The sequence below is a fragment of the Drosophila sulfurigaster genome, chromosome 2L (genome assembly GCF_023558435.1).
Source record: "Drosophila sulfurigaster albostrigata strain 15112-1811.04 chromosome 2L, ASM2355843v2, whole genome shotgun sequence".
Taxonomy (NCBI): domain Eukaryota; kingdom Metazoa; phylum Arthropoda; class Insecta; order Diptera; family Drosophilidae; genus Drosophila; species Drosophila sulfurigaster.
In genome coordinates, this window is record NC_084881.1 from 28,560,008 (window position 1) to 28,580,676 (window position 20,669).

General features: G+C 36.8%; 4 protein-coding genes across 4 annotated transcripts in view; all 4 read right to left on the minus strand.

Moving 5' to 3' along the window:
* The window catches only part of LOC133841096 (uncharacterized), a 31,423-nt gene extending 12,826 nt beyond the window's left edge, over positions 1-18,597 (minus strand). Inside the window, exons 1-2 of the mRNA XM_062273390.1 lie at positions 18,463-18,597; positions 13,032-13,092 (exon numbers count right to left, since the gene is read on the minus strand). The gene's annotated coding sequence lies outside the window, so the exon portion shown is untranslated. The remainder of the gene's footprint in view (positions 1-13,031; positions 13,093-18,462) is intronic.
* On the minus strand, positions 1,366-1,875 carry LOC133850557 (protein Diedel-like). Its single transcript, XM_062286681.1, has one exon. The coding sequence runs from the start codon at positions 1,837-1,839 to the stop codon at positions 1,432-1,434; it is 408 nt and encodes a 135-aa protein (XP_062142665.1). The 5' UTR covers positions 1,840-1,875; the 3' UTR covers positions 1,366-1,431.
* On the minus strand, positions 2,306-2,819 carry LOC133842167 (protein Diedel-like). The gene has a single exon (XM_062275159.1). The coding sequence runs from the start codon at positions 2,768-2,770 to the stop codon at positions 2,372-2,374; it is 399 nt and encodes a 132-aa protein (XP_062131143.1). The 5' UTR covers positions 2,771-2,819; the 3' UTR covers positions 2,306-2,371.
* LOC133848787 (protein Diedel-like) lies at positions 5,550-6,050 on the minus strand. The gene has a single exon (XM_062284484.1). It carries the CDS (start codon positions 6,006-6,008, stop codon positions 5,619-5,621), a length of 390 nt encoding a protein of 129 aa, XP_062140468.1. The 5' UTR covers positions 6,009-6,050; the 3' UTR covers positions 5,550-5,618.
* Positions 18,598-20,669: the final 2,072 nt, after the last annotated feature.

Genomic DNA, 20,669 nt, shown 5'->3' on the forward strand with positions numbered 1-20,669 from the left:
AGCTCTATAGTATTTAGTCCATTATAAAAGCATATTAAAACGAATCAATTAGCTAGCGATATTCACATGCCAATTAAAACTGACAAAAGAGTTTTCCTAATTGCTCAAGTGTGTTTCGAATGACTTTTTCCAACTTCAACTGAAGTTGCATCATGTCGAGTCCATTGCAAGCAGATCTTTAATAAATATCGCTGCCACGTTAGCAATTGATCATTTTCAGATCACATTGTCACATTCAGAGAGGAAAGGACAACGAACCCATTAAAGTGAAAAGAAGCACGGATTTAAATTTTGAGAGTGAGCTGAAGTGTGGTAGGGACAAAACAGTTAATGGAGCAAAGTCCACATCAAGTGCACGCAGCGAAAACAGAGCTGCAGTTAAGTAGCATCAATACAAGCAACAAAACCAAAGACAATAAGAAAGAGTTGGTGCTAAAATAAAGCTGATATTGATATCCCAACACTTAACATCGGAACTATTCATACTTTTAATGATCCTTAAAAGTATTCTGATTATTCTACATGACAAGAATTACGAACTACTCAAGAAAAAAACAAAATGTAGTTGTTTTATTTAAAAGTGCAAGTTCAATACCAACTGCAATCAATTAAGAAGTAACTGAGACTCGCTGAGGTCATCGCTGATATCGTCTGAACTTTTATTCTTCGTTTTAGGTTCAATCAATGAGATATTTTTGCCAAACATTTTTTCTAGTTCCAAGCCAACATCACCTTGAATACAGCCGCCACAACAATTACAACAGAATACGTCGCAACCGCCAACTCCACAACAGATGCCATCCGACGATACTATGTCGTTACACAACTTATTGGCACACGTGATGGATAAAAAGATGCGGCTACTTTTAAGATAATCCTGACAATCGTCCTTCCACCCTATATTAAACATAACAGTGGTCTTTTTACAGCACACGCTCTCACCCAACTGCCACGATTGCATTGCGAGGATCGCGAACAAAGTCAGACCAATAAAGTGCATCTTGACTGCAGCAACTCAAATGTATTACACAAATGAAGTCAGTTCTACAATATCAAGTGAATTTAGACAAATTTGTTCTCAATCATGCAGAATCCATTAACTATACAATCATTTCGATCATGACGAATGCATTTTCTACAACAAATAAGGATGTTAAGACAAAATAAAAGTGCAGCAAACTCATTAAAAGACTTAACTTTTGGCATTCTGACTCCGAAGTGAGGAGGGTACAATGTGAAATTCTAATTTAGACGGAAACTCTTCACAAAAATAGTGATAAAAGTAGGTCGAAATCTGAACTGAATCAAATCCACTTTACATCATTCTTAAAATGATCTTCAAGTGTAGACAAGAAAATGGCAGAGTTTACAAAATAAAAAAACAAAATGTAGTTATTTTATTTAAAAGTGCAAGTCCAATACCAACCGCAATCAATAAGGGACTAACTGAGAATCGCTGAGGTCCTCGTCTAGATTATCAAGATCGTCTGAACTTTCTTTTGACTTCTTAGGTTTAGGTTTAACCATTGTGATATCCTTGCCAAACTTGTTTACCATTTGCTCGGCAATATCGCCTTTAAGGCAACCACCATCACAGTTGCAACAGAATACGTCGCAGCTGCCAACTCCACAACAAATCGAATTCGCTGATAAGTCATTACACAACCGATTTTTGCACGTGATGGATAAAAATATACGGGTACTTTTCAGATAATTATGACAATCGTCCTTCCTCCTTATATCAAACTTGACTGTGGTTTTTTTACAGCACTCGCTCTCGCCCAACTGCCACGATTGCATGGCGAGGATCACAAATAAAATAAGACCAATAAAGTGCATCTTAACTGCAACAACTCAAGTCTATTACACAAATAAATTCAGTTCTACAATATCACGTGAATTTATACCAAATTTCTGTGAAGCATGCATCACCCATCAATTACCTAATTGTGTCGAGTGTTACCTTATCTAAATAATGGAAATAATCGATTTCTACAAGTCTTCTAAAACGAAAGAGTTCAAAAAAAGCGGAAGTAGAGATTTAACTTTTGACATTTAGATTCTAAGTGAAACCATGTGACATTTGAGGTTTGTCAGAGACTCTTTAGAAAAGCAATGACAATAGGCAACCAAAATATAAATATATATTGCTCTTCTTGAAAAGATTCAAAATATAAGCAAATTCAGCAAATTCACCCATTTCATCAACTACATAATCATAATAAATATTTCAACCGAGGAATAAGCGATCAAGAGAAATATGAAGTGCTAATTACTCAAGAAAAAGCAAGAGTTTACAACACAAAAGACCACATTGCATAGTTATTTTATTTAAAAGTACAAGTTACAACCAGCTATTTGGAGTCTTCCATCAATCGTCAGGTTTTTCCACAGTAATGTTGTAGGCATGAACAACAACTTTTATTGGTTCCTTTTCAAGTTTAGGTGAGATCAATGTGATCTTCTTTCCATACACTTTCTTAAATTCCTTGCCAACATCTCCTTTAATGCAGCCGCGATCACAACCACAACAGAATACATCACAACTGCCAACTCCACAACAGAGCGAATTCGAGGATAAGTCGCCACACAACCGATTTGTGCACTGATCACTAAAAATTATCTTGCTACTTTTGTGATAATCATGGCAATCACCGTTCTTCTCATTTATCTCAAACTTAACACGGGTCTTAGTGCAGCAGTCGCCATTGCCCAACTGCCAGGATTCCATTGCGAGGATCACGAACAAACTCAGGCCAATAAAGTGCATCTTAACAGCAGCAACTCAGATCTATCACACAAGTGAAGCCAGTTCTATTATATCAGGTGGATTTATACCAAATTTTTCTCGAGTGTGCCGAATTCATCGATTATCTAATTAAGTTCAGTATAGCCATATCTAAGCGGCGGAAATAATCGATCTCCACATTACTAATATATCGAGAGAACTAGAAGAAAAGTACATCAGGCTCATTACAAAATTTAGCATTTGGCATTCAGTTCCTAAGTGAACAGAGAACCAGGGAAACTCTTTTACAAAAACTATGAAAATGGGTAGTCAATATCTGAACTAAATCAATCTAACATAATCATAGAATTTAATTTCAATCATTTTTAAAATGATAATCAAATATACCCAAAAAAACAGCAGAGTTTGCAAATAAAAGAAGAAAATACAGTTATTTTATTTAACCAACACCAACACACCGCTTAAACTTTTCGTTGTCTGTTATGAATCATTTTGAGGATCAGATTCGATTTTTGTAAAATTGTGGCTATACACAACTATTTCTACCGGTTGCTCTTTGGGATCAACTGGTTCCAGCACTGTGAGATTCTGGCCATACACGACAACTTTTTGTAATGATTCTTTTGGTTTAGGTTTAGGTAAATGTATTGTGATATTATTGCCATACAATTTTTTCAGTTCCTTGCCAACATCGCCTTTTTTGCAGCCGTAAATACAGTTACAACAAAATACATCACAAGTGCCAACTCCACAACATTGCGAATTCGTTGATAAGTCGCCACACAACCGATTGACGCAATAATTAGTATAAATTATGGGGATACTCTTGTGATAATTTTGACAAGTGTCGCCCTTCTTTATCTCGAACATGACATTGGTCTTAGTACAGCAGTCGCTGTGACCAAACTGCCACGATTGCATTGCAAGCACCACGAACAAACTAAGACCAATAAAGTTCATATTAACAGCACAAACTCAAGTCTATTACACAAATGAAGTTTGTTCTTTGATATCAGATGGATTTATATAAAATACTCTCAAGCATACCGAATCCATCAACTACCCAAACATTTCAAACATGACGAATGCATTTCCTAAATGGCGGAAAAGATTGAGAGAGATAAGAGAAAGGCCAGTAAAGAAAAGTGCAGCAAACTCATTAGAAGATTTTACTTCTGGCATTCACACCTCTAAGTGAACATTTCAATTTTCGCATAAACTCTTTAAAAAAAATAGTGGCAATTGTCTTTTAAAATCTGAACTAAATTCAATTCATTTTTCATCGCTCTAAAAACGATCTTTAAATGTACTCAAGAAAACGGCAAAGTTTGCAAAATAAAAGGATAAAAAGAAGTTATTTTATTTAATAGTGCAAGTCTGACTCCAATTGAATCCACTTAGGTAGCAACGATTTCGTCAGGATCATTTGTTGTTATTGTTGTCACATCATTTTTAAGATCAGGCTCGACCTTTTTTAAATTGTGGGTATACAAAACAAGTTTTACTGGGTGCTTTTTGGGATCAAGTTCTTCCAGCACTGAGAGATTCTTTCCATACAAGACAACTTCTACTTGGTTTTCTTCAGGTAGAGGTGAAACCAATGTTATATTCTTGCCATTCACTCTCGGCTGGCTATCGCTCAACTGCCAGGATTGCAATGCGAGGATCACGAAAAAACTCAGACCTATAAAGTGCATCTTGATAGCACAAACTCTTTAACACAAATAAAGTCTGTTCTATAATATCAAGTGGGTTTATATCTGCTCACTTAAGCGAAGCAAATCTATCTATTACCCATACATATCGAGCATGACGAATGAATGTTCTAAATTATGGAAACAATTAAGAGAGGTAGAAGATATCAGAAAAAACACATAAAATTTAACTTTTGGCATTCAGTCTCTAACTAAACAGGGAACCATACGACGTTTAAAGGCAGAAACTCTTTTACCAAACTAAATCAAACAAATCATAGAATGCATTTTACATCATTCTTATAATGATCATCAAATATAGCCAAGAAAACTGCAGAATTTGCAAAATAAAAAAGTAATTCAGGAGTAACTGAGACTCTTTGAGATCGTCGCTTAGGTCGTCTGAACTTTTTGTTGATTTCTTAGGTTTGGGTTTGACCAATGTGATATTCTTGCCATACAATTTATCTAGTTGCTCGGCAATATCGCCTTGAAGGCAGCCGCGATCACAGTTGCAACAAAATACGTCGCAACTGCCAACTCCACAACAAGGTGAATTCGCTGATAAGTCTCTACACAACCGCTTGGTGCACTGTTTACGAAAAATGAACTGGGTGCTTTTGTGATAATTATGGCAATCGTCGCTTTTCTTTATCTTCAACCTGACAGTGGTCTTTTTACAGCACTCGCTCTCGCCCAACTGCCACGATTGCAATGCGAGGATCACGAACAAACTCAGACCTATAAAGTGCATCTTAATAACACAAACTCTTTTACACAAATGAAGTATGTTCTATAATGGCAAGTGGAATTATATCTGCTCACTTAAGCGAAGTAAATCTATCTATTACCCAAACATATCGAGCATGATGAATGAATATTCTAAATAACGGAAACAATTAAGAGAGTTAGAAGATATCAGAAAAAACACATAAAATTTAACTTTTGGCATTCAGTCTCTAACTAAACAGGGAATCATACGAAGTTTCAAGCAAGGCAGAAACTATAAAAATTGGCTGTCAAAATATGAACTAAATTAAACTAATAGAATGTATTTTACATCATTCTTAATATGATCCTCGAATGTAAATATTAAAACTACAGTCTACAAAAAAGAAACAGCAAAATATATTTATTTAATTTAAAAGTGCAAATTCAACACCAATTGCCATCCGTTAAGGAGTAACTGAGACTGGCTGAGATTGTAGGTCTTCTGAACTTTTTGTTGATTTCTTAGGTTTGGGTTTGACCAATGTGATATTATTGCCATACAATTTATCTAGTTGCTCAGCAATATCGCCTTGAAGGCAGCCGCCATCACAGTTGCAACAGAATACGTCGCAACTGCCAACACCACAACATAGCGAATTCGCTGATAAGTCTCTACACAACCGCTTAGTGCACTGTTTACTAAAAATCACCTTGTAACTTTTGTGATAATTATGACAATCGTCGCCTTTCTTTATCTTAAACCTGACTTGGATCTTAGTGCAGCAGTCACTAGTGCCCAACTGCCACGATTGCAATGCGAGGATCACGAACAAACTCAGGCCAAAGAAGTTCATCCTGATAGCAGCAACTCAAGTTTATTACACAAATGAAGTCAGGTCTACAATATCAGGTGGATTTATACTAGTTATTCTCTAAAGCGAGGAAAATTCATTATTTCGAACATGACAAATGCAATTTCTAAATGGCGGAAATAATTGAGAGAGTTAAGAGAAAAGGGAGTTAAGAAAAGAGCTACAAGCTCATCACGAAATTTAACAATTAGAGTGTACAAAATAAAAAAAGAAGAAAAAGAATGTAGTTATTATATTTAATAGTGCAAATCGAATAACAATTGCCATCACTTAAGGAGTAACTGAGACTAAATCGTTGCTTAGGTCGTCTGAACTTTTTGTTGACTTCCTAGGTTTAGGTTGAATCAATGTGATACTCTTGCTATACAATTTTTCGAGTTCCGAGCCAATATCACCTGGAATGCATCCGCTACGACAGTTGCAACAGAACACGTCGCAACTGCCAAGTCCACAACATTGGGTATTCGACGTTAAGTCGCCACAAAATCGATTGTAGCACGTGTCGGTAAGAAGTATGTGGATACTATTTTTATAAATACGGCAATCGTCGTCTTTCTTTATTTGAAACCTGGCAAACTTTCTTTTACAGCACTGACTGTTGGCCAACTGCCACGATTGCATTGCGAGGATCACGAACAAACTTAGACCAATCAAGTTCATCTTATCAGCACAACTCAATTCTATAACACAAATGAAGCCACTTCTATTCTATCAAGTGGATTTTAAGCTGTGTTCAAGGGAAGCTAATTCATAATTTCTAACATGACGAATGAATTTTCTAAATGACGGAAACAATGGATAGAGTTCAACCAAAGCGGAGCTAAGAAAAATGCATCTGAAAATTTAACTCGATTTTCAGACACTAACCATGTGACATTTCAAATTCAGAAAAACCAATATAACTGGCTACATGGTATAATAGGTTAGAATAGATTTAAAATCTGAACTATTGGCGTGTTTATAATAGATCCCTTTCATCAAAAGCATTTTACACCATTCTTCAACTTAATGAAAACTATTTCAAACGAGGACTAAGCAAATACAAGAATTGTGAAGTTATAATTGCTCAAGAAAACAGCAGAGTTGTAAAAATAAAAGAAGAAAATATATGTAGTTAGTTTATTTAAAAGTGCAAGTCCAATACCAATCGCATTCAATAAGGGTTTAACTGAAACTCGCTGATGCCCTCGTCTACGTCGTCAGAACTTCTTGGCTTGGGTGAGAACACTGTGATATTCTTGCCATACAATTTTTCTAGTTGCTCGCCAATATCGCCATTGCGGCAGCCGTTACGACAGTCGCAACACGCCGTGTTGCAGCTGCCAACTCCACAACAGGGGGAGGGCTCCGATAAGTCGCGGCAAAACGTTTTGATGCACGTTTGAGTGAAAGGTATTTTTGAACTTTTGTGATAATTATGGCAATCGTCGCCCTTTTTTATCTGAAACCTGGCTAACTTCAAAAAACAGCAATCGCTGACTCCCAACTGCCACGATTGCATTGCGATGATCACGAACAAACTCAGACCAATCAAGTTCATCTTAACAGCACAACTCAAGTCTTTTATACAAATGAAATCACTTCTATACTATCAATTGGATTTATATGTGTTTTTCACTCAAGCGAAACAAATTTATGATTTCTAACATGACGAATGCATTTTCTAAATGGCGGAAACAATTGAGAGAGTTAAGCGAAAGCGGAGTTGGAAAATGTCCAGTAAGCTCATCGGAAAATTTAACTTGACTTTCAGACACTAAGTGAACCGTATGACATTTCAAATTCAGAAAATCAAAGTCAATTGGCTACTTTGTATAATTGATTAGAAAGATTTAGAATCTGAACTATTGACGTGTTTCTAATAGATGCAACTTCACTCTTTTCATCAAATGCATTTTACATCATTCTTCAACTTAATGAACACTATTATCAACCGAGGAATAAGCGATTAAAACAGCAGAATTTGCAAAGGAAAGACAGTTAGTTTATTTAAAAGTACAAGTCCAATACCAACAGCGATTAGTTGAGGACTAACTGAGACTAGCTGAGGTCCTCGTCTAGGTCGTGCCGTCAGAACTTTTCGGTTTCGGTGAGATTACTGTGATATTCTTGCCATATAATTTTTCTAGTTGGCTGCCAATATCGCCTTTAAGGCAGCCGTTACGACAGTTGCAACACACCGCGTTGCAGCTGCCAACTCCACAACAGGGGGAATTCGACGATAAGTCACCACAAAACCGATTAATGCACGTTTTAGTGAATGGTATTTTTGAACTTTTGTGATAATTATGACAATCATCGCCCTTCTTTATCTGAAACCTGGTGAACGTCTTTCCACAGCAATCGCTGACGCCTAATTGCCAGGATTGCATTGCGATGATCACAAACAAACTTAGACCAATCAAGTTCATCTTAACAGCACAACTTAAGTCTCTTACACAACTGAAGCCACTTCTATACTATCAGGTGGATTTATATCTGTTGTTCACTCAAGCGAGGAAAATTCATCATAACGAACATGACGAATGCATTTTCTAAATGGCGGAAAGAATCGATCCTCAAAGATAAAAAGAAGGAAACGAAACTGCAGCAAACTTATTTGGTCACAGAGAAAAACATTTAGACTAAAAATAGACTTCAAATCTTGAGTTGAGAACTTTCTGACCTTTAAAATATTAATTTTAAGATTTGTGAAGAAAAATTTTTAAAACAAGTTTTTTTCATCAATCATCTTTTTGATATTTCTAAATACTTTCTTTTTTAAGATTGAAAAACTCTTAAATCTTAACTGTGCGAATAGTAGTGTTGTTGATAATACCTCACCGGTATAGTGAGGTATTATTTCTAAAATATACCATAACACTAAAATATATCAAAGTTTATAAATGGTATATCAATATACTACTACATTTAAAATATACCATAGAGTGCAAGTAATTAAGACCCGATCTACAACATTGCAGAATTTTGATCTTAATTTAAGAATTTAGCTTCTGGGTTCAATTTTGACAAGACAAAGATTTTTTTCATGAAATTTTGTTTTGAGAAAATTAAACTTTAGATATTTAGTCAGTCAAAAATTCTTTTACAAACATCAATATGAATAAAAGCCTGAAATTTGAAGTGTGAAATGAAGACCATTTATTTCTCCCGTAATCTCAATAAATCTCTCTGTTTTTCTCAATGCAAAATCTCTTGAAAAATCTCATCTTATACCAGATCACAGGCAACATTATTTAAAATCCTTAACAATCATGTTTGCTTTGAGGCCGATTAAATATATATTTCACTCGTGCAATATTCTTTATGCAGTGAATGTGTGTGATTGTGTTTGTTTGCGTGTGTGTGCGTGTGCGTGTCGTTGTATGTGTGCTTTCAATAATGTTAATTAAATTATAATGCGCGTGTTAATTACTTAATGAAGCGAATTGTTGAAACTTTTCTGCTGTTTTACCAGTCTCATTTGACGATGTTGTTGTTGTTGCTGTTGTTGTTGCTGTGCATGTGTCAGTCGCAACGGCATTCGATTGTGCAGTGACAGGACTCAAAGGAATCCTCGCTGTTACTCACGCAATTTCGCACCCGCCGCCCGCAGACAAACTTGATGAAAGGCCAATGAATTCTTTTTTTTTCAACGCCTGTTGTTGTTGCATGCTACTTTTTGGACGGTTCTTTGTGTCTCTCTCTCTTTTTGTGCCCCAACCCATTAAGATGGCAACCCTAGCCGCTCATTAAGAACAAAAACCAAGCAAGCAACTGATAGTCCTTAACTGACAGCTCGACATTGAAATACTCTTAGTGAAGTTAATAAGAAATAAGCTTTCATATTATTTAACCTATTTACAACTTATCCAAGTCAAGTTACCTTCGGGAAGGGTATCAATATTGCTTGCGGGAAAAGTCGGTTGAAAGGACAACGAAACAGAAATAGAAATAAACTTGCTGCGGTAGCAAAATGTTGAAAATAGAAGTGCAAAAACAAATAGTCAGCATATGCTCGACTCAAAGATACTGATTATCAGATGTAATTGCGACCTTTTCAGAGATTGTTAAATCAAAGAGAGATAAGAACGTCATCGAAGGAAAAGCAATGACTACTCTTAAATATTTCATAAATTAATTGATTAAAAACATGTTTAAACGCTTAAGAATTTTAATAGTATTTGGCATAAATTTCAAACACTTGCGCTGGGCAAACATTTGATGGCAGCCACTGTGGGATTAGAAAGAGCCAAAGCGTGCGTAAAATTGCATTAATGTTATTACAAAGAAAAAAGAAGAAAAAAATAAGAAAAAAAAGGGACACTTTGGGTTGAAGGCTTAATTTCAGTTACCTCTGGGGATACTTTGACTCTTTGTTTTTTGCTTGGAGTGGTTGTGGCATGATTGTTGCTTGAGCAGACAAAGTGAAATGTACTTAAAACTTCCCCCCACCACCCACGTAGAAAAAAAGGGACCATTGTGCTCTATGGAGACCCGAAATCAAATTGCTCATCTTACCTACAACAAGACAAGGTTGTTGTTATTGTTGGGTGAAATGTGCGGCTGATGGTTAGAAAATTAAGTGAGCAACACTCAAAAAAGAAAATTGCTGGAAAAGCAGCAGCAAACAACAACGCTGGGGAGCAAAATGTGGGCGGTGAAGGAGTCTCAACTCTTTGGAGGGTTGCACACACACGAAAATATGGCATTCATAACTCAAGGACTCGCAAACAGAAGCTCACATGGTAAAGTAAACACAGATAACTGTTTATCAGCGCCACTTCCACCTGCTGCTACTCTTACTGCTGCCGTTGCTGCCACACTTGGCTCTCAGCTTGCACCTCCGGCTTACATATGTTGCCACACACACACACACACTCACACTCATGCTCTTGGCCGAAATCTACTCGCAAATGTTGTTGATTTAGTTTCCCACTTGTTGCAGTCCTAACAAATTGTTATCCTTTATTTATGGCGGATTTTTGTCGCCTTGTTCGCCTGTGTCCTGTTGCCCAAAAAGCTTCTCTACAACAAAGGCGCGACTAATGCGCTTAGTCGACTCCGACTCGAGTCCGTGTGTGCCTCGAGGTAATTTATTGAAAGTGTGCCGAGTGCGGTGACAATGCGCTAATGTGCGGCATAAGCCACATAAATTTCACTCGTTCACTGCATTGACCAACTCTGGGCAACGCTGCGTATGCGTATTTCTTTGCCTTGGCTCTGATTTCGCTGTGGTAAAACATGGTTTACAGATTTAAGCAAGCGTTAATCTACTTTAAAGCTGCCTAGAACTGTGCCTTAAAGCTCACTCTATCGAGAGATGGATGTGTGTTAGAGTTTGTGACATTAGAGAGAAGAGGAGCCTGCAACTTCTATATGTGTTCAACATGTGGCACGCAGTTGATTATAAGTAGAGTTCGGACGTAAACTTCGTATAATATCATGGCAATTGCATTTCCGCAGCACACGTGTCGTATACGCGTTTTGAACTGAAATGAACCAACGCGAATGCCGTTGACACGACGACGTGATTCAAATGAAAGAGCTTGCAGCAAAAGATGCTGCACGTGCCACAAAGGTGCAACAGACAAATGCAGATGCACTTGCAACATCAACGTCAGACAAATGCGCATTCATTTTGCATTTAAATGCACGCAAATTCACCGAGGCAGCTGTCAAGCACAATGGCGAAACCTCCGCTTGGGGTTTGGGGAAAAGAAATAAATAAAACTTTGTGAAATCTATATGCTGAATATTTCAAATCAAATCAAAATTTACATTTCGTACATTACAATACTTTTTTTTAGTTTGTGGTTTATGATAATTACTCATTTCATTGCAGCTGTCCAAAGCACATCATTATTTTTTAGCTCCAATTTCAGTTAATGTTAATGAAAATTTTAATAATTGCTGCAGACGACAGCAGAACGAATATGAAATGCTCTTTCAATAAATTGAATTTCTAAAAGTATTTAAATTAAGTTTTGGAGATGGAATGCTTTTTCAATAAATGAAATTCCGTTTTTAAGTAGGAGTGAACAAACAGAATATGGAATGCTCTTAAATATAAACTGAATTACTAACAGTATTTAAATTTAGATTGAAGTGAATAACTCTTAAACTGATATTGTTAATTGATGAATCTATTAGTTAACATTTCCCAAATATGTTTTATCTATCATATTCTTTCTATCATAATTAAAGTTACAACTGCCTGAACACAATTAATAAAATACTACGTGTTGGTTTCAAGTGAAAGCCACATAATTAATTAATTGCAGTGCCAACATTATAATAATTCACATACGTTTTTTTTTGGCTCTACAGTTGGAAGCAGAATACTTTATTTCCAGTTACTGTTATGTGACATTTTTATTGCACAACAAATACACAAATGTGTATATCTATGTGTCTCTCTCTCATTGTTTGTTTGTGTACAATTTGTCGTTAGGAGTTGCAAGTTTATGCTACGCTCTTCTTGCCCCTTTGCGCTGGGCCAGCCATCACATCCATCAAATGTCAAACGACAAATCCATTTCGCGTCTGTTAGTTTCGGATTATGCCAAAAAAACAACAATGACAACAACAACATCAGCAACAATAACAACTACAAATGGCAATATTGAACATTTAGTTCGATTCAGTTGCCTGACTGCCAAATTGCTGTGCAAATAAATGAATTGAATTGTTATTTGCCGTTCGTGTTATTTGAAAATTGCATTGTATGCCATTTTGCAAGGCTTCTTTCCCTCCTCTACTGTCGTCTATCCCTCTTCCCCCTCTTGTTGATCTAACACCCCCTTTAGGCCCACACTTTGGACAGCAAGATGCGACACTTCATTATTCGAATATACACACCAACACACGTGTGCAATTGATGTTGCACTTTTAAATTTATGCATAAATTATTCTTTGTTAGGCTCATCAGAGCAAACTCTTGTTTAAATACTACGTGTAGTTCGGTATTTCATTGTAATAAAATTGGTATTTTTTTTGTTGAACAATATTTTGTTGTGCACTTACCAATGAGTATAAAAGCTTTTTAGGCTAGTGAGTGAATCCAATCGTTATTGTTTTCCTTTGGCTGCAATTGTACAGAGAAGCAAATGATATTAAATTAAGCAAAAATGCAAGACGGAAGCATGCCAAAAATAAACAGAATATATATTTATAAATCAAGAGCAGAATTTGTGAATATCTAGAGTCAAGAATACTAAAATGTCAGACTTTAACCTAAAAGAGCAAAATTTGAAATCATAAACAAATGTGCTTAAACTTAGCCAAATAAAAGCAAGAAAGCTATTAAAGTCGACTTTGAGATACCCGGTAACGAGTAATACTGAAAAATAAATATAAAACTTTTTGGTTAATAACTTCTACAATTGTAATATAATCGCAACCATTTTTAGTAATCATAAAGACTATAGTTATGATGTACCAACAAAATCGTGACTCTTGCTTCAAAAGAACACTCGTTATTTGAAATTGTGCGCAATTAACTAAAAGAAAACTAGATCTGATTTTAAAATTAGTTATATTATTTTAAACTGAATTTTAATATGAAATCAACATTCTTTTATCTTAAAATACAGATTGAAATGTTATTTTATGATTGTCTGTAGAATTTTGTTTAAGATCAAATATAAAATGGTTATTCTAGATGTAATTTTTATTTCTATGCATGTACCTTAAAAGATTAGGCAACAAATTTAATCTATTACCCCACAAAATTAAATAGAAATCTACTACTTTGTTTGACACATGTGAGCTTTTCTAGCTATCTGCTTGAACAATCCCCCAATCAATCAGCTTTTGCTGTCATATGGCTGTGCTGATTTAACCCAATTTGCCTTCGAGTACTAAAAATACAATTGTCAATAGATGGATGTGAGCACGGTAAATTGCTCGACTGTTACGAGGAGGAAGGACAAGCGAAATGTTTTGCAATTAAATATTTAAAATGCAAGTACGTTCATATTTTTCTGTGCCAATTTCAGTTCTCTTTCTTTTTTTTTTTTTGTGTTCGACGTATTTCTATTTGTATTTTATTTTCAATCGTTTCTGCGGCTGCGAATCAAATTGAGGCTACCAACTGTCAGTAATTTGCATATTTGAGCTGAAAATTGCCAGCCACCCAACCACACACCACATACATATATAGTATACACAGTGTAAAGATGGCGAGCAACTCTATCAAATGCTGGCCGAGTGATTGAAGGCAGCTGGTTGAAGAGCGGCGAAAGCGAGGGAGGACGAAGAGTACGAGGATTGCTTTGCAAATTCATAGAACTCAAAATTGATTTATTATGCGGTAATTGTTTTGGCCCAGTTTGAGTCCTGCATACACAATGAAGGCGAGCAGCCGCATAAATGGTTCGCTTAATGACTCCACCGTTTAGGGCAGGCCAAGCAAGAGGCGCTGGGCGTGGCGTACCCCCAATAAATTTAGGTTAATAATAAGATATTTGACTGGCGAGCATTAAAATAAGTGGCCCTCCAATTGGCAACAGAAAACAGCAAACCGTAAATAACGCAGCACACTTCAAAGTTGCTCCCCCAAAAGTTGAATGACACGAGTCGAAAATGTGGCACACTAATCAAAGATTAATTGAGCATGGAATAAAATTCAAATTCTAATATGCAAAAATATATAAAATATTGCAGTCAAGATTGTGAATGAACACAAAACAGTGCGGTATTAATTTTCAAACATACCAAATTAATATACCACAAAAATACTAAAAATATTCCAAAGGCTGCATTTGGTATATTCATATAGTGCATTCAAATTATATCATAGGAAATTAGTGCGGTATTATTCCTAAAATATACCAAATGAATGTATAGCAAAATACTTAAATATACCAAAAGCTATATTTGGTATATTGATGCAGTACCGCTTTTAAAAATACCAGATTAGTACATTCAAATTATATCATAGAAAATCGGCGCGGTATTATTTTTAAAATATATCAAATTAATGTACCGCAAAATATACCAAAAGCTACATTTGGTATACTGATACAGTATATAAAACATACCAGACTTTCATAAGACCCATAATAAATCGAGGCTAAAATGTCTAAAACGCAACAACATTAATATTTTGAAAACACACACAAAAGTTAAAAGCGAATTTAATTGAAAGCCTCAGACACGTTTTTAAAGCTCTCACACGACTCGTTCAACATTTAACTACTAATCATTCGACGCAAAATATTATGCAAAAGCAAAGTTCAGTCCTCGACGGCAAATCTCTCGACAAGTTCTTTTTTTTTTTGGTTTTTGCTGCCTTTGCTAAATGGCCAACAATTATGCGCAGACAACGAAAATTTCAATGATTTCATTGTGTTGTAATTTATGGCGAAGGGACTGCGAAAGAGAGAGAAGGGAACAAAGTGTAGAAGGACAGCTTGATAGGGATACGGGAATTTACTCAAAAGCAGTCGAAATTTTTCGAGTGTATGTGTGTGTGTGTGTGCGCGTGTGAAAAGTTGGCAGACTGCTGGCTAAAAATAAACATGAAAATAAAGTTTTATATTTATTATACGGATTGCTCCATGTAGTTCTGCAAATAACACTCTCAGTCTTTTTTCGCTGTCTCGCATCAACATTAAATTCGGCATTAAACTTCACTTCAAATGTGCGAGTTAAAAAAACGAACAATGTTGTGGAAGGAGTCTCTGCTCCCTCTTTATCAAGTTGGGCTCCATTCAATTTGCATTTTTCATTTTCGCTTTTATGGACAGTTTAAGCGGAAAGTGCAACCAAAAACAAACAAATTTCCTTCCTCCCCCCAATCGCAACATCGCGTTGTCATTCAATCCGAGATCAATTGCTGTAAAAATGACAAAATTATGCCGTCCCACAAAAACACAAAACTGGCAACTGGGGCTAGAAACTGAAGAGAGATGGAGAGAAGTGAAGAGGGTCGAATCAAATTTGTAACAGCTACGCAGCTTTGCTCGGTTTCAATTTAGCTTAATCTGTTTAAATGACCGTTGGCGAACAGCAGCAACAACAGCAACAATAACAACCAAATAAAACAAAATAAAAACAAAATTACCAAAAGCTGCAATTTGACAAATTCAATTTGCACAGGGAAATTGCGGAAAACCCAATGAAAAGTGTCAAAATCGAGTGTGCTCCTTTCCTCTTCTATGTTCTTTCCTCCTTTGGCAATTCTCGTGCTGTTGGCTTCATGCCAATTTTTAGGGGCATTGAAACTAACTTAAAGAGTAGTTAAAGGATCAAAGCTGATGAAAGCTAAACTTAAGCGAAGACTTTGTGTAACAAGTAAGATAGCTACAGAAGTGGCTAAAGCCATTTTGAATAAAAGCAAAACAGTGCGTTATTTTTTTTGTGAATATACAGAATAATGTACCAAAAAAATACTAAATTACATCAAATAATATACAACCAAAAATACTAAAATATACCGAAATCCATATTTAGTGTATTATTGAAATACTACATTCAAAATATACCACTTAGATCAAAATATACCAGATTGTCAGCCAAAGCAGCTGAAACCCGATTGCCGTAGGCGTAATTGGGTTAATTCTAAAATAACTTACAATTTTTATACGATAGCAATCAAATTCTTAGAAATAATTAATACAATAAATATTATTGTCTGTACTAAAATTCGAGACGCTAGCATCAAATTTACATACATTTTCACACAGTTATAACACCCTTCTATACCTAGAAAAGCTGAAGAAAGTGAAACAGTTCATGTTAAAGAGAAATATCGATTCCTATTCAGCTTTAATCTAAGTGAGAATAGAATATGAGAGTTCTGCGTGTGCTGTGAGCATATTCAGCAGCTGTTAAGAAGCGAGTTGAGAGCTGGTTCCATAATTTGCTGCTGCAACATTACATCACAATGCTGGCATTATCTTATCCTATTTTATGTTGTGCCTGTGCTCCACACCAACTAAGTACCGAAAGAAGCTGCAATTCCACTTTCCCCCTCCCCTCCCCCCTTTCTCTACTTTCGTTCGTTCGGTGTCTTGTATATGGCTGAAATTAGAGCGCTCTTAAAGCAAAAACTTTGTTGGCCCTAATGGCTTCATAACATGCAACATTACAGGGCTATAAGCGTTGGATTTGTGGGCGTGGCTGCTGCTGCTCCTGCTAATATGCAACAATATATTATGCGAATGTCTCTATCCCCCCTTTCCTCTCCCACTCTCTCTCTTTCGCACTCTTGCTGTCTCTGTTGCGCTTTTCTGCTGTTGACTTTGGCGGCACCTGGCAACGAATGACGACAACAGCAGCAGCAGCAGCTAAAGAGCAGCAGCAACAGCTGCGTCCCACTATCAAGCGTTAATAAATGTTATAGTTGTAATTATAATAAAACTTGACTTTAAGCGTTTATACACACACACTCCCACACACACACACACACAGACAGCTGTCAGCTAACGATCTCAAAGCTCGTTGCTGGCGGCCATTGACAAGGATTTCGCCAACTGTTCCACATCCAGCGAAAGCAATCGAAAGAGAGAGGACTCAACTGAAGTGAGGAGTGGAGTGGAGTGAAGTGTGTGGAGTGAACACATGTTGTACGCCAGACGCCTTTGAGTTACTTCCCAACTGCACTTTGAGCCACGCAGCCTGTGTCGAGCTGTCTAGCTATTGCTATTGCTATTGCTCCTTCTAATACTCTGGGCAAAGTGGGCCAAAAGGGTATCATAACTTGGCCGACTAATGCGATTTATAGTGCCCATCTATATTCATACGGCATAAGTGCAAAGCGCAAAAGTTAAACCGCAATAAACATTACAATAATTTGTTGAATGAGAACTCGAATTGATGACAGTAAAACGCACATAAAGTTATTGTGAAGAAGAGTTCTGCTTGTTATGTGTCATCAAAACCAAATAAAAAATAATTGATGGAAGGAAGCGAATAAGGTAGCAAACCTATTTAATATTTTTAGATAGAAAGAAATGAATTCACTTCTACGAACTATAAAAGAGCGTCTTGTTAATCAGGCAACCAAAAATATATTAGTAGCGATGAAGGAGTAAGTAATAATTATTGATAAGTTATTCGAAATTATGTTTCAAACAAACTAGACAAATGCCTACACTAAAGAAAATATTAAATTCTAAAATCATAATTTCGTTTTTAAAATTGTGTTCTTAAAATAAAAGTACTTTAGGAGAAATTTCTTAAAACGAAGCACATTAGTCTGAAAAATGCCGAATTCTCAAAATAAAATACTAGATTTGGGTTACAAAATTCTGTAATTCATCGAAATTCCTGTGAAGTTTTTATCTAGCTTTGAGTGTTTTCTAACATTAAGATTTTCATATTCTTCACGCACTGTTTAGACCAAAATTCTTCGTACTAAGCCCAAAATTTTAATTTAGCACATTTTTTCGCATTTATGTTGTGCGAATATTTCTATTGAATTCCAAAATAAATAAGGTTTAGTACTTACATTCATTAACATTCCGCAACTCCAGCAGCTTGATTTTGGCATATTTTAAGTGAGAGCTTGACAAATGCATTAAAGCATTCGTTTAAAAACTTGAGCAAAGCTACGCAATAAATTTGCAATAGCAAATAAATTGTCAGCTGAAAGAAATAGAAAAATATAATTCATGACTATATTTTGAATATGTCGTTGAGCAATAAGTTAAGATGTCAAGTTCAAATTTCTAAGATCGTTGAACTAAGATAATATTTAGAGTATAAGAAGCTAACACTATTGTTAAAGTTAAGAAAAAAAAAAATTAAGTAAAGAGAAAACCTAACGAACGGAGTAGAGTGTTGGTAAATTCGGTAAAGAAGAGGTCCGAATGTGAAAGTTGTGCTGGATGAACGTGTCGTGATTGTTCTCGAAAGGATTAGTGAAAAGAAAATATAATGAATGAATAATGACAAGAAATATATTGAATTATGGAAAACTATAAAGCCCATTGCTCTGCTACACATATTTCAATGAATTAGAATAAAAAGAAAGTGTACTAGCTATGGTGTTTTTTAGCACAGGGTGATTCAGGTGAATCAATGTGGTCAAAGAGCAGACCAAAGTAAATGGAATTGCCATTGCTTCAGAAACGGCTTGTTAACAACAATGACAACAACAACAACAAGAAAAACATCAACAAGGACAACAACAATATACACATGGTAGAGAGCTGCACTTCAATGCAGAGTTTATGGCCAGAAGGTGGAAACACATGTATTTAAGCATGTTGCGTTCAGTTAAGTTAAGACTCGGTCTACCGTATGTGGCTTTTAGTTTATGTGCTCTGTGTGTTGTGTATATTTCGAATGTATGTGTGAGTGTGTGTTATGTGCTGACTTCCGGTTAGCTCTGCGCCATCTTGGCCATTTTCAATCTTAGATTGAATGCGTCTCTGCCTTTGCCTGACTGACTGTCTGTCTGTCTCTCTCTTTCTCTGTTCCCCGCTCAGTTGTGTGTGTGAATGCGTGTGTCTGGCATTTCTATTTGTGGCATGCGGGAAACGTTTGGCGATGCTTGAGCACACGACAGACGCACTTAAGCTGCAATTGCCGTGCTCCAAAGATCTGCACAGCACAGCACACAGCACTCCAACTGCAACTCGGACTTTGCAACTCCCACACAGCTGCCTCTTGCTTCCTACTCCACCACCGTCTTGCTATCTCCTTGGCTGCTCTGCTGTGTGTAATTGTCTAGCGTTTTAATTAAAATTGTTCCAAATAGTCACACAGCACACACACACACAAGCACACATATAGAGAGAGAAGAAAAGTTATGCGCGAGTGCAGCGCGTGCTGAAAACTTGGCCAAGAGTAAAGAGACCCAAAATGCCAGAGACCGGCAATTTATGGCCGACAAAAATCTGTGGCAAAAACTGTCTCCCTTTCGAAACTTTACTTTACTTTTGCTGTATATCGATGGTAGCCACGCCCAACGCCCTTTCCCTCTCCTCTCCTCGCTCTACTTGGGCTAATGAATATTTTCAACGTATTCCTAGTTGCTTGCAGTAATGCAATGGCAACTGAATCTGTAACTGAAACTGCGGTTGGTTCTTTGTCTCATCTGTCTGTGTGTGTGTCTGTATTTCGCCATTGCCATTTGGCTTTTTCTTTTGCCTGTGCTATTGCTTTTTTCGCCTGTTGTTCTTGGTCCATTGGGTCGCTGTCCGCCCGCGCCATTAATGCCAAATGCCAAACGCCAAACGCGATTGCAAAGGCGTCGAAGCATGAGTTGAAATGCGCCTGGGACACTTTTTGGCCCAAGCAAAGAGCGGGAGACAAAAGCCGCGCAATTGATGGCATCGATGTCCCTCCCCCTTCCCCTCTCGCTTCCCCCACCCCATCTAGTCTTGCCTTTGGTCATGTCCTTGTCCATGTCCGTGTCGACAGTCGACGCTCGACTGCTGGCTGCTGCGATTTGAATCGCAATGGCGCAGTGAGCGCAAAACCAAATTGAAGTTTGTCCTGTCGCATCTACTGATTCTTCTACATCTGCTCCCCATCATCCGTGCTCCCTCCTTCTCCCCCCACTCTCTTCTATACATTTCCCCACTTGTTTTTTCTGTATCTTCTTGCGCGTTTTTTAACGCTCATTGGCTTTGGCTGCCATGTGGCTCATCCTTTTGCCGCCGCTTGTTGCGGTTGCTGCCTTTGGCTTTTGACCATGCTCATGCTCCT

Coding starts and splice junctions, on each gene's coding strand:
- LOC133850557 (XM_062286681.1), bottom strand. CDS start 1,839: ATGCACTTTATTGGTCTTATTTTATTTGTGATCCTCGCCATGCAATCG.
- LOC133842167 (XM_062275159.1), bottom strand. CDS start 2,770: ATGCACTTTATTGGCCTGAGTTTGTTCGTGATCCTCGCAATGGAATCC.
- LOC133848787 (XM_062284484.1), bottom strand. CDS start 6,008: ATGAACTTCTTTGGCCTGAGTTTGTTCGTGATCCTCGCATTGCAATCG.